The sequence below is a fragment of the Xenopus laevis genome, chromosome 7L, assembly GCF_017654675.1.
Source record: "Xenopus laevis strain J_2021 chromosome 7L, Xenopus_laevis_v10.1, whole genome shotgun sequence".
In the NCBI taxonomy this organism is placed as follows: Eukaryota; Metazoa; Chordata; class Amphibia; order Anura; family Pipidae; genus Xenopus; species Xenopus laevis.
Genome location: NC_054383.1, coordinates 118,578,479 through 118,591,409, shown reverse-complemented (window position 1 = coordinate 118,591,409; position 12,931 = coordinate 118,578,479). Strand labels below are relative to the sequence as shown.

At 39.5% G+C, this 12,931-nt stretch overlaps 2 protein-coding genes across 3 annotated transcripts in view; one reads left to right on the top strand and one right to left on the bottom strand.

Annotated features, from left to right (window-relative positions):
• Positions 1 to 1,716, bottom strand: part of aldh16a1.L (aldehyde dehydrogenase 16 family member A1 L homeolog) — a 37,481-nt gene extending 35,765 nt beyond the window's left edge. The window contains exon 1 of the mRNA XM_018226369.2: positions 1,585 to 1,716. Within this exon, the coding sequence (XP_018081858.1) occupies positions 1,585 to 1,680 (96 nt within the window). The 5' untranslated portion in view covers positions 1,681 to 1,716. The remainder of the gene's footprint in view (positions 1 to 1,584) is intronic.
• A 171-nt stretch (positions 1,717 to 1,887) lies between these two features.
• pih1d1.L (PIH1 domain containing 1 L homeolog) lies at positions 1,888 to 11,386 on the top strand. Of its 2 annotated transcripts, none has more exons than XM_018224266.2 (11): positions 1,888 to 2,008; positions 3,462 to 3,597; positions 4,307 to 4,373; positions 4,773 to 4,958; positions 5,188 to 5,249; positions 6,380 to 6,461; positions 7,041 to 7,137; positions 7,731 to 7,778; positions 8,123 to 8,213; positions 8,669 to 8,812; positions 10,189 to 10,374. In XM_018224266.2, exons 2-11 carry the CDS (start codon positions 3,517 to 3,519, stop codon positions 10,222 to 10,224), a joined length of 894 nt encoding a protein of 297 aa, XP_018079755.1. In that variant the 5' UTR covers positions 1,888 to 2,008; positions 3,462 to 3,516; the 3' UTR covers positions 10,225 to 10,374.
• The last annotated feature ends 1,545 nt before the right edge of the window (positions 11,387 to 12,931 follow it).

The window sequence follows — 12,931 nt, the reverse complement described above, 5'->3', positions numbered from 1 at the left end:
ATCAGCTCCCCGATTACAGTCTCAACTACTGTCCAGTGCAGTGATTACTGTCAGTACTAACTATTGCCTGCTACTGTGATTACTGTTTCCCCATGACAGTACCCCTTTAAATTTAGTATTTCAATTTCAGTATCTTTTAATATTTAGTTTTATTTGTGCTGGGTCTTGTCTGGTGCACCTGGAAGAAGAAGGCAGGCAAAGAACGTGGGGACTAGGGGCCTCATATCTTACGAATCCGCCACTAACTGTAATTGCTACACTATACAGCACTTAGTACCAACAGTAATCACCTCAGCTGGCAGTATTCAATACTGACATCAATGACTGCAGTGGGCAGTAAATGACACAGGCTGTAACCACAGCACCACAGTTCCCATGCACAGCACAGAACGCATGCTTTGTACAGATGTTTTAGACCGGCAGAAAGCTGTAGTTCGATTAAAACCGAGGGTCAGCCATTGCCTCTGCCTAACCTTGCATGGATGTTATAAGCGGTGGTTCACCTTTAAGTGAACTTTTAGTATGTTATAGATAGGGATGCACCGAATACACTATTTTGGATTCGGCCGAACCCCCGAATCCTTAGGGAAAGATTCGGCCAAATACCGAACCCTAATTTGCATATGCAAATTACAGGAGGGAAGGGGATTTTTTTTTTACTTCCTTGTTTTGTGACAAAAAGTCATGCAAGTTCCCTCACCGCCCCTAATTTGCATATGCAAATTAGGATTTGGTTCGTCCAAGCAGAAGGATTCGGCCAAATCCTGCTGAAAAAGGCCGAATCCTGAACCGAATCCTAGATTCGGTGCATCCCTAGTTATAGAATGGCTAATTCTAAGCAATTTTTAAATTGGCCTTAATTTTTTTCCCTCAAATCTAAAAACAAATGCTCTGTAAGGCTACACATGTATTGTTATTGCTACTTTTTATTATTTATCTTTCTTCTCCCTCTAGTCTAGTCTAGTCCCTCTCCTATTCATATTCTCAAGGACAGACTGGGCCGGCGGCTGCGGGACACCGGCAAAAAAACACGATGGGCCCAGGTGCTTGTGGGCCCTGTTGGCTCAGACCCGCTATTAGCGCTGCTCCGTGAACTCCTTTCCAGCCCTCGGTTGCTGCAGCGAGTAGGAAAAAAGGTGGGGGCAGAGGGGGGTTGCAACTTTTGGGGCCTGAGGATTTATTTGCTGTTGGGGTGGGGGGCAGTGGTTGGGGGACCCTAAGCAGCAGCCCCATTGGGCCCCGGACCCCCCAGTCCGAACCTGCATATTCCAGTCTCTTATTCAAATCAATGCATGGTTGCTAGGGTAATTTGGACCCTAGCAACCAGATTTCTGAAATTGCAAACTGGAGAGCTGCTGAATAAAAAGCTAAATAACTCAAAAAGCCACAAAAAATTACAACCAATTGCAAATTGTCTAAGATTATCGCTCTCTATAGCATCAACTCCTTTAACTACATGATGAAACACACACATTTAAGAACAGAAATAAAGTGTCAGCCATAATATCCTCACTGTAATAATCACACTTATCATTCCAAGTTGATCCGTCCTTCCCCAGGAGAGATACGCGGACAGACTCTCACCTGAGCTATATTGGCAGCCTCCGGGGCCGGCCCGTACTCCATGCTCATGAAAATGTCCTTAACCGAGTGTCTCTCCGCTGCAGTGGAGGCAGCCATAGCTACAAGCGGAACTTTAGCAAACTCAATGACAGACTATTGACAAGAAAGGGGCGTAAAAGGCAGGGGGAGGAGCCAAAGCAATGCCCACTGACACGTGGCTGACGTCAGCAGAACTGTCTCTAAGGCAATAATACATTTTAGGGCTTTATGTCCGTTTCATATTGAAGTTACCCCCACTGGGATGGAAATTGCTCAAAAAATGCTAAAATGCACTATATGAAACAGAGAACGAACTTCCGAAGACCGGAAGAAGGTCAACCGGAAATCCAACAGCACCGCGGAAGTGTCAGTGTTAAGAATCCCGAATGCTGCTGTGGTTGCTAAGGTGAGATGGAGCGTGCTGCTTCATGCGAGGGTAAAGGGATTTGATGGCGGCGGTGCTGGTACCTGAGAAGTATGTGGAATCCTATGGAGCCAACGAATGCTGCACTGGGGCTCATTTAATAGCTGTGGACAAAGCCAGTCACATATTTGTTTGCTTTCCTTATGCTGGCTGAACAACGCAAATCACTCATTTCACTGGTTGCTATGGGTTACCGCCCATGTGCTAATTTGCCCAGCGCTAATCGATTAACTTGGTGTTAAGGGGGTGGTTCACTTTTTAGTTAACTGTTGATTATTCTAAGCAACTTTTCCATTGCCTTCATTTTTAATTTTCTTTATAGTTTTGGAATTATTTGCCTTCTTCTTCTGACTCTTTGCAGCTTTCAAATGGGGGTCACTGACCCCATCTAAAAAACAAATGCTCTGTAAGGCTATAAATGTATTGTCAGTACAACTTTTTATGTATGTATAACTTTATTTGTAAATCAATATTAAGGAACCGCAGCGCTCCTTACATCTTTCTATTCAGGCGTCTCATATTCCTGTTCCAGTCTCTTATTCAAATCAATGCATAGTTAGGTAATTTGGACCCTGCGCAGAACCAATTTGTTCAACCTGAACCCGACCCGCACTCCGCATACTTACCCGGTTGGACCCGCTACCTGACCCGCAAGTACATTATCCACAACCTGATCCACGACCATCAAGAAACAGGAAGTGCTGTCGTAAACTGGAATTGACATCATTAGAAGTAGGCGTAATAAAAAAAGGAGTAAAACTCACTATTGAGAAGGCCCACGACCTGCAAACCTGGAGGACCGAAGACCCGCTTCTATTCCCGCCCCCGAAACTTAAACCTGCAACCCACAGGGTACCACAGATTTTTGCGGGTAATCGCGGGTACCCGACCCGCTGCAGGACCAGATTGCTGAAATTGGAAACTGGGGAGCTGCTGAATAAAAAGCTAAATAACTCAACCACAAATAATTAAATTGAAATCCTATTGCAATTTTTCACAGAATGTCACTCTCTACATCATACGAAAAGTTAATTGAAAGGCGAAAAACCCCTTTAATTATTAACATTATATTAACATAGTATATCCAGAATATGGGCTTATTTTTGGCAAAACTGTGCAGTTTTCAAATGAATACAAGTGTATGATAGATTTACCATTGCTCAGCCATAAGCAAATCAGACTTTGAAAATATAAACAATCTGGCATCTGCAAGGACTTGTACAAACTCCACTACATTCTAGATTTATTTAGAAGCATAAACTGAATTTATATTGAATTAAAAGTAGTCTCTCAATGCATGATCAGTTTTCTGGCAATAATACAATTAGCAGATTTTGATACAAGTAAAAGTATTTCTTTCAATCTTACTGGGTTTTTATACTTCCTATCAAGTTATAAATGAAATTACCTTTTTTTTTTTTTTTTGTTTTTGTAGTCCTTTCACAGTGAGAGAAAACAGGATTCACAGTTGCGACTATTAGCCTGAGAAGATGGAATCTGATAAATCCTTGCTCTCAGCAGAGTTAAATTCTGAGTTTGAACAGGCTCTTTATGAACAAATGTTGTTAAAGGTAAGTGTTGTGCTTATATATCCATTGCCAACAGCCACAGGCTAAGGTCTTAATGCCTGGTGGATTACAAAAAGCATTACTTTTTGTGTTTTTTTTTGTGTACTTATCCTATTCCCACTTACAGATGTTAATCATATTTTATGGCTCTGATATGGGTTCCTCGGCTGAAGCTAGGTTGTGCTGCATATTTTTATTTTTAGTATTTGCCTGTTTTGGTACATCCCTTTTAGTAAATCCTGTTTTTTCCATCACTGAAAAGAGAAAGGGGATTTTGATGCCCTGACATGTCCCAGGTTTTTTTTTCACACTTTCAGTTTTGGTTATGTTATTTGTTTGGAAAAAGTTAGGAAAGTATCCTGCTCCCGCCGATGGATATTTTTAGCTCATTGGTCATTTCTGTGCTCCTTTGATTTGTCTTCAAGCATAAAATCACCTTTAAAAGCATGTGCATGAAGTCAATATTTCTGATCCTTCTAATCCTCCATTTTCTTTCTGATCCTTCTAATCCTCCATTTTCTTTCTGCACTGCTGTATGTTTGAAGGTCTTTCATTTTTTTTCTTTTTTTAAGAATTGCATTTTGACTACAAATACATTTTAAAAACAGTTAAATGTAATTTTAAAACTAATCCTTTCTCCTATTACTGTGTGTATATATATATATATTTCATAGTTTATTTTCATAATCCTTAAATATGTCTCCTCTTGAAGGCTAAGCAAGAGATGCAGAACAGATTACCCAACACTCCTGAATCAAAACAAATCAGGCCACAACCAGGTATGTTTAAACCCTCTACTGTGGATAATATGGTTGCATGATAACATATCTCTGTACAAACTGTTAACAAAGCTAATGAATCATTCCTTTTGCTGCTATACCTACAATTTTGCATTACCTGTCATTGTCAGCTGATCACACCCCCCCAGTGATGAAATAAGCAAAGTTATGCCAAAAAAGTCAGTGAATGGTTGGACAGTGTAGTAACACCTTCAAGAAAAATTCTACATTTATTCTGCAATATTTACATTAAAGAGAAATTAATGCGTAAAGAACATAATGGTCCTTTATGTACTCCTAGTACTTAGTTGTTGTTTATAATTAGCATTAGCTTGAGACATTTATTATTTAGCACATATTTGGGAATTTCTGTGATCTCAACTATTACTTTTGCTCTAGGTTTCTGCATTAAGACCCAAACCTCTGAAAAAGCAAAGATCTTTATAAACATTTGCAAGACAAATGACATCCCAGCACCCCCAGATTTAAGTGAGGCGGAGCTGGTTAACATCTTGGAATCTGATGACCCTTCAGGGTACCGTGTTCCTATGAGCATTGGAGAACCGCACGTGGAAGTAGACAATAGTATGTTTTAATATTTATCATCATCAATCTTGATTGGTCTGTTATTTTAATATAGAATGTGCACCAAAATGTATCATTATGAAAGCTCTTCTCTAATACAGGATATATATGGCTCTGGTCAGTTTAGGAACTTGGCAAACGATATACATTAATGTATATGGTCTGTATTGTTTCAGTGCTCAGGATTTTTGCTTACAAGCAGTTTTCTTTATTTTTATTTTATCTGCAGGTGGGAACGGTTGCACAGTGTACGACATTGTCATAAACAGCACTTTCTTCGATAAGATGAAGGTACCCACCAAGTGATTGCAAGCAGTTAACAATCAGGCATAAATGTTTTATACGCAAGGGTATTGTGGGTTTTTGGAAACAATAAATCTTATGTAAACCTTTCTTGCTGAGTATAGGTAGAGAGACCGCCTGTGAGAGTGAAGATGTGTTAAAGAGCCCAAGAAAGGATTTTAGTATTTTTCTATGGATAATTTATTTTTGCACAGCAGTGGTATCCTTATAGAAGCGTCCTTTAATGGAGAAGGAAAGGTTAAAACTAAGTAAGCTTTTATCAAAAAGGCCTATGTAAATAGACAAGTAAGCCCTCAAAGTAATGCTGCTCTGAGTCCTCTATCAAAAGAAACACCACTTTTTCTATTGTGTACACATGTTCTTCTGTATCAGACTTCCTTCTTTCATCTTAAACTTACAGGGCTAGGGCTTGAGCATGCTCAGTTTACTCCACTTTCCCCTCCCTGCTGCAATCTGAGCCCAGAGCTATGAGTGAGCAGGGAGAGGCTCAGGCAGGAAGTTATGTCACACTAAGCTAATATGGCAGCTGCTATCCTAAACAAACCGAGAGAGTTCCTAGAGCTGTTTATTCTATGGTAAAGCATTCTACAGAATAAATATAGTGTTCTAGCTTGCACTTTTGTGGCTAATTTATTGGCAATAAACTGCATAACCTTTTAGCGGTTTCACTTTAAACATCAGCTTGTATTTATCCTCTTTTGGTTGGGTGTACTTTTTTTTTTTTTTTTTTTTTTACAATGCTTATTGTTTATTAATTAAAGTCTATTTAAGTAATTAGGGATGCACCGAATCCAGGATTCAGTTCGGGATTCAGCCTTTTTAAGCAGGATTTGGATTCAGCCAAATCCTTGTGCCTGGCCGAACTGAATCCAAATCCTAATTTGCATATGTGGTAGGGAAATCACGTGACTTTTCGTCAAAAGAATTGTTTCCACTTTTTCCTTTCCTGTCCCTAATTTGCATATGCAAATTAGGATTCGGTTCTTTCACCAAGGATTCGGGGATTCGGTTGAATCCCAAATTGTAGATTTGGTGCATCCCTATTACAATGAACAAATCAAAGATTGTTTCATATGGTGACTCCATGCCCTGAGTTTCTGGCATTTTCCTTTCCTCAGAGCAATGAGCTGTTCAGGGAATTTTTCATCACAGTGGCAATGGAAGGTCTGGAAAACAAATATGAAATGGAGCTCTCTAGAGGTAACTGCTGATGTTTGACATGGGTTGTGCTAGTAGTATAGTAAGTTATGTTCAAAATTTGCCTCCGAGTGGGAAGATTTTTTCTTTCTGACTCCAAAATGGCAATCGGACCAGTCCCTGCATCAACTTGTACTATGAGCTATCTTCCATAACCCTGTATCCCCTTACTTGCTAAACAACATCCAACCCCTTCTTAAAGCTATCTAATGTATCAGTATGACTGATTTAGGAAGAGAATTCCGCTTCTTCACAGCTCTCACTGAAAAAAAAAAAACCCCTTCTGAATATTTCAACATAACCTCCTGATTCAGTCGCTTGATTGATTGCCACTTTGGAATCAGAACGGATTTTCTTTATTTGAGGCAATGTGGAAACAGCTTAATAAATTTTCCTTTGACTTAAACATTCTTGATTGGGAGCTAAAAAAGAATTGTGTCATGGGCTACAAGTAACTATACACAATTTATTATAAAGGCCAACTGCACTCCTGCAGACTGTAAGAAACTAACTTTATGTAATTATTTATAATTTGATAAAGTCCTACTAAGTCTTAAGCATATTTCCATATTCCCTCTGCAGATTGGCGAATGCTGAAGAATCGGAAGTTCATGGGATCCATTTCTGACCAAAACATCAGAACAAAATCAAAGCCCATTATTCAGGAACTGGATACAAGGTAGAAATGGACATCTGATCTAATATGATCATACTTAAAAGGGACAGTTTACCCCACTTTTTAACATTCGTTTAATTAACTAGGCTTGTGTTGAATATACTTTTTGCCTATTGTTTTGATGACTAAATATTTATTGTTTTTGCTATCTCTTGCTCTAAACAGTGCTACAGAGCAATTGAAACTAAAGTCTGATCGGTACAAAAAAACAATGAAAACAAATCAGCAGTCAACCGAGACTATATAAATAAACCCTTTCCTTCCCCCAGCTGCTGCCTGTTATCCTTTCAGATAAGGAGTGCCTGCACATTATGCAGTGTCCATGATCATAGCTGAGCTAATGTTGCAGTTTAACAGAAAATAATTACCCAAGATCAGGTGTGTAATTAACATATCACTTTTTAATAGTTAATGTAGAAGAAAAGTGTTACTGTAGAAAGTGGATCTGGTGACCCACCTTAAAGCGATTGGTGGACCATTTTTATGCTCCACCTTACAGATGAATGACTCTATAGAAAATGCCTGCTGTAATGATTATGCTTGTTTTTTTGCAGTCTTTTTGCATGTGGACAGGTAACTACTTTGTTTTGTTTTAGTTCATCACAGACACTTCAGAGCAAGCCCCTCATTTCAGAGATCCAAAGGTGCGTTAAGAAAAAACAATTGTCTTATCTGAAAGGGTATTCCAAGGAGTTAAAATAGAATAAATGTTTTTATAGATTAAGTAAATACATTTTATTTTAAATTACTCTTTATCTGGTAACATGGTTAGCAATAAATAATGTTTGATTTCGTTACACGGATTTAAAGTTCCAGAACACCAAATCAGCACCCACTCCATTCAGTCTTCTCATGAATGAATTCTATTCAAGCTGGGCCTCTAAGGGTCAGCCCTAAACGTCTGCTCTTAGAACTCGCCAATTTCCCATTGAATCTCTTACTACTTTATCTTCTTGCACTTGTTATTCCTTTTTCATTTTCTCCTCAGTTCACCAAAGGTGCCAGAGTACACAATTGCGGCAGAGCCATCTGAAGGGCACCCAAGCTTCCTTGTTGCAGAAATATCCTTGCCAAATGTGGTAAGTTCTGTCTTCTTTTTGTTTCTGAAAAAACTATTCCTGTTGCTTTTTTCTTTTTTGTTGGCTAGCCAAACAGGCTGGAAGTGGCAGGATAGGAAGCCTATTAATTCAAGAACAATAAACAATACAAAATAAAGACCAGTTCAAAACTGAGAAGATTGGCACCAGCTATAACATACTGGAAGACAAATTTGGATCTGGACAGGAATTTATACCAATTAGTTAGATGTTTGCTTTCATTGTTGTACCTGCAACTGGCTGAAAAACAAATAATCACTGGTTGCTATGGGTTAATGCCCAGGTGCAAATTTGTCCTCTGTTTATACCTCTGTTTGTGAACCCCAATGACACAGAGTCTCATGGTGACCTTCCTCTTTATTCCAGTAATGAATTAATTATTTGATCTATGGGAATGCAGATTCCAATATCTTTCATGCAGTTTTTTTTTTTTCCAGACGTCCGTTAGATCCCTGGTTTTAGACCTTGGTGAAGATCGAATAGTGCTATGGGGAAGGCCTGATTTGTACCACCTGGATATCTTCCTTCCTTACAACATCGTGCAGGAGGAGAGTGGAGCACAGTTCAACCGAGACACAAAAGTAGGTGCCATATGAATAAACGTAGCAGTAGATTTGTTGTTTTTACAGAAAAGCTCAAAATATGTGTGCTCCATCAGTAGAGGCATCTTGTTCTAAGCAAGCTGTGAAAAACACGCATCATTCCACGTAGACAACTGCAATATAGTCAATGCAGCTTTTGTTTTAGGTGGCCTTGGTTATGGTTGCCCTTATTATACTTTGTCTATTTTCTTACACAAAGAAAGTCTTACCACGTTGTCCTGACCATGACAATCAGGCCAAAGTATTTTTGCTCTGTGCTAGAAAATAATATGCATTTTCTAAGGTTGCAGGTTAACAGCTGGTCAGTTGCAAGGCCAGAACTAGAGGTAGTCATAGGGACACATGCCTTGAATGCAACGGTGGGGGAGCACTAGTCCCTAGGAACGTACATTAGCTGCCTCCTCTAACTACAGCCCTGCAGAAGCAGCAAGGTGGGTGAGAAGAGGAGTTGGAGAGCAGGGAGCAGTGGAAGCGTGAGGAGAGAGTTGCCGACTGGAGGGGAGAGTTGCACGAGTTGGGGGGGGGGGGGGGAGATGAAGCTGGTGCTTGCTATGGGCACCCTCATTTTTTGCCCAGCTCTGGCTAGATGGGAGACATTCTTGCAGCACAATGAGAACATTTAGAGGAATACTTGGCAGGTTGTCACAGCTGCTTGAGAAGTAAGGCTCAGCGGAGAGAACAGACATCATTCCCTGGGGGGGGGGAAGATAAATTACACAGCTGCCATATTCTGTCGCTGATCAGAGTCTGGAAAGTAACCAGTCTAAGTCTATTGGGTTTGTACTATTATATGTTGGGTACAGCTTATTTTATTGAGCCTTGCTGAGATGTAAGGAGACAAACATATCTGAACTCTTCAAATGTTAACATTGTCTTCCAGGATACATTTTATATCAGGTAGGTAAGACTTGCTCTAGCTAAGTGTGACACTTTGGGTAGTTTGGGATTGGAACTGATTGGGCAGGGCCTGCATTCATTTGCTGTGTTCTCAGATTCTTTTTGCTTCATATTTGCATTTCTACTTCTACCTTAAGCCTCCTCTGAGAATAGCAGTTGCTTAAAATAGATGCTGCTCTAGCACTGCAGACATTAACCATGTGACAGTTCTAAATGTAAATTCTGTGCCCTCATAGTTTAGTTTAAATAGGTTATATGAGTAGTTTCTCTTTAAAAAAAAAAAAAAGACTGCCAGGCAATATGCTCCTATTTGAAACACTTTAACTAGTCTTAATTTTAATGCCATTGCCTACATGAGACAGTACATGTATTTTGTATTTCAATCTATGCACATTATTATGATTGTAACCTGGCCTGCAGGCTCCTCATTAAATGTAACACTTGGTTTTATTTTCTAGGTGCTGACCATTACCATGCCGGTGCAACCAATATAACAAAGCTATATCAGGCAAGGTTTGCAATTTCCTCCAAATCCTATACAATATATAGGTCCAATGGATCCAAAACAGGGATATCTGTTTGACTCGTCCCAATGTTTGGGGCTGGAATAAAACACTATATAATAAATATGCCGTATCATGGAACTGTGCCTGTTCTGCTTATCTAAAGCTTACAATTATTCCTTATTCTTTAGGCAGCTCGAACATTTTCTTTATCTCTTTCTCTGAATGACCACAGTGACCTTCTAAACTACAGTAACTTATTATTGTTACATAAGCCTTGAGCCTTGTATCCCATGCTGCAAGCAGCAGTAATAACCATTTCACTCTAATTCTGGACACAGCTAAAGCTTGGGGGCAAATTCACTAAGCAGCAAAAATGCGCTAGCGACACATTCGCCAGGGCGCCGCTAATTCACTAAATCCGAAGTTGTGCTCAGGGAGGCGAACGGTAGCGAAGTTGCTCTAGTGTTAATTCGTCAAGCAAAGCGAAGATACGCTAGCGATGCCTAATTTGCATACGGCGCCAAGTTAAAGTTGAATGGACGTATATGTAGCAGCAAATACATTACACTACACAAGGCTGGAAAAAGGTTCATGAAATAAAATAGAGGTGTTATTTTGCCCTATACATGTGCCCAATGTATCATTGAGTTGTCATATGTTTGGAAATGTAGGGGGGAAGGAGGGACGCCAGCGTTTTTTGGACTTAACTTTTTTTTTGAAGCAATCCATATCTACTCTATTGCACTTCACCTGGTCTGAGGTGGCGAAGGCAAGTCTTGCGCAAGAGGTAACGTTCAGTAAAATGGGCAAGTTAGTGAATTAGCGTAGTAACGAAATGACGTCACGCTGGCGAATTTGCGCTAGCCGCTTCGCGCTTTAGTGAATTTGCCCCTTGGTTTTTTGCCCCTTTGGTTATTTATATACATCCTCAGGCTTAGGTTTTGGTTAATGGTACACTTTCAGTGGCTAAACAAGGGCATTTCACTTAACTGAAGGACTGAAACTAAGGGTCACAGAGGATTTCTCTAAATGCAGATGATATGCTCATTTACTAGGCAAACACCACTACTGCATTGACATTGCTACTACAGCTAGTTTCTGATTTATTAAAATTATATTGACTATTTTCCCTATATTAAAAAAAAAAAAAGAGATTTTCCGTCTCTCACAAATGCACAGTCCTTAGTCTCTAAAGTGCATGCGTTGCAAGACCTTCCAGGCAGGATCCATTTGCTTAAAATTATAATTTCTTCCTCTTTCCTCTTCCTCCTTAAAAAAAAAATTCAAGGATCACCCTTTATATTTCTTAAACGGTTCCCAAACCGTGAGGCTCAGAGCCTTGACTTTTCAGGTGTTCTTGGAACTATGACTTAATGGCCAAAGGGCCTCTAGAGGAGGCTTGAACTGCAAAAGTCTGAAAACCACTGTTGCCAGGTCTTCTCTTTTTAAAAGTAGATTCCTTTAAAATACTCAAACATTCTGTATGGCCAATAATTGGACTACAAGCATTCAAATAAAATACTTCTTGGCATTCAAGCATATGAAGTTAATCGCAAACTGTACTGATTAATCAGATATTCACCATCAGAGGGTTTCTCTACCCCTGATCTTTTGCCAAGGTCTCCTGCCTGCAGACGAGCTGTTACTGTAATGTTAGAATAAAGGGCAATAATAACTAAAAATGTTCTTGCCATCAACACACTGATCAGTCGGTATAATTGCTTTGAAAATAAATCTATTGTCTGTGACAACTACCAACAAGATGTATGTTTGTCCATTAAATGGGTCATTAAAGAATCAATAAGGCAAGTTCCTCTGTCCCTTGTTGTTATAATGAAATAAAAGGGAGGCAAGAGAGATTGCATAGAATTTATTGCTGCCAAGAGGTATAATTTGCCTCTCAAAACTATAAACCTTCTTTATGTACATCATTATGCCTTCAGATTATATAGAGGTGCTAACTTTTATACTCTATTTTATGTTATGTGCCTGGAAAGTAATTAAAAGAGGAGTGTGTAGACGTTTAAAGGCACTGCTAGGGCATTTAAGGCACTAACATTATTTGGGGTGTGTTGATCAAACTGACTAGTGAATCTGATAGGGACCTTGATTATAAACTTCACTGGGGCAGGGACTGATGTGAATGATGTATAATCTCAAGAACTGCAGAATATTCAGCGCTGTATAAATAATACTTATTGGTGGTGTTTGTGTGACATACAGGCTATGCAATATAAAGGGAAGCAATCCATAGCAATTCACACTGATTTCTTTCTGCAGCATCAATACTTGTGTGTGATATAAGCCTAAAGGGGTCTCTCATGGGTAGTGCTGTTAAAATTCAGGTATTCTTCATAACTGTCTTGCCACCACCCAGTCACTTGGTCCAAACGTAAGAGTCGATTCTACCTCCAGGTTACTCACTGCCTTCATAAACATCATCTCCAATGCTTCAGATTTCCCTTACTGGGACAGTTGTTTCAGATTATGACCCAAATTGCAGTGGGGCTCCACAAACATGGATTGGCCAACCTGTTTGCCTCATTTGTCACCATATCATCTGTACTAGGATCATCTGAGCATGAAGACCGATGCACAAATAAAACCTGTTTCCCAATGGAACGCACAAAACATCAGTTTGGAACTCGTGTTTTTAACTAAACATTCCAAGAAAGTAGTTTGGGTATGCAAAACT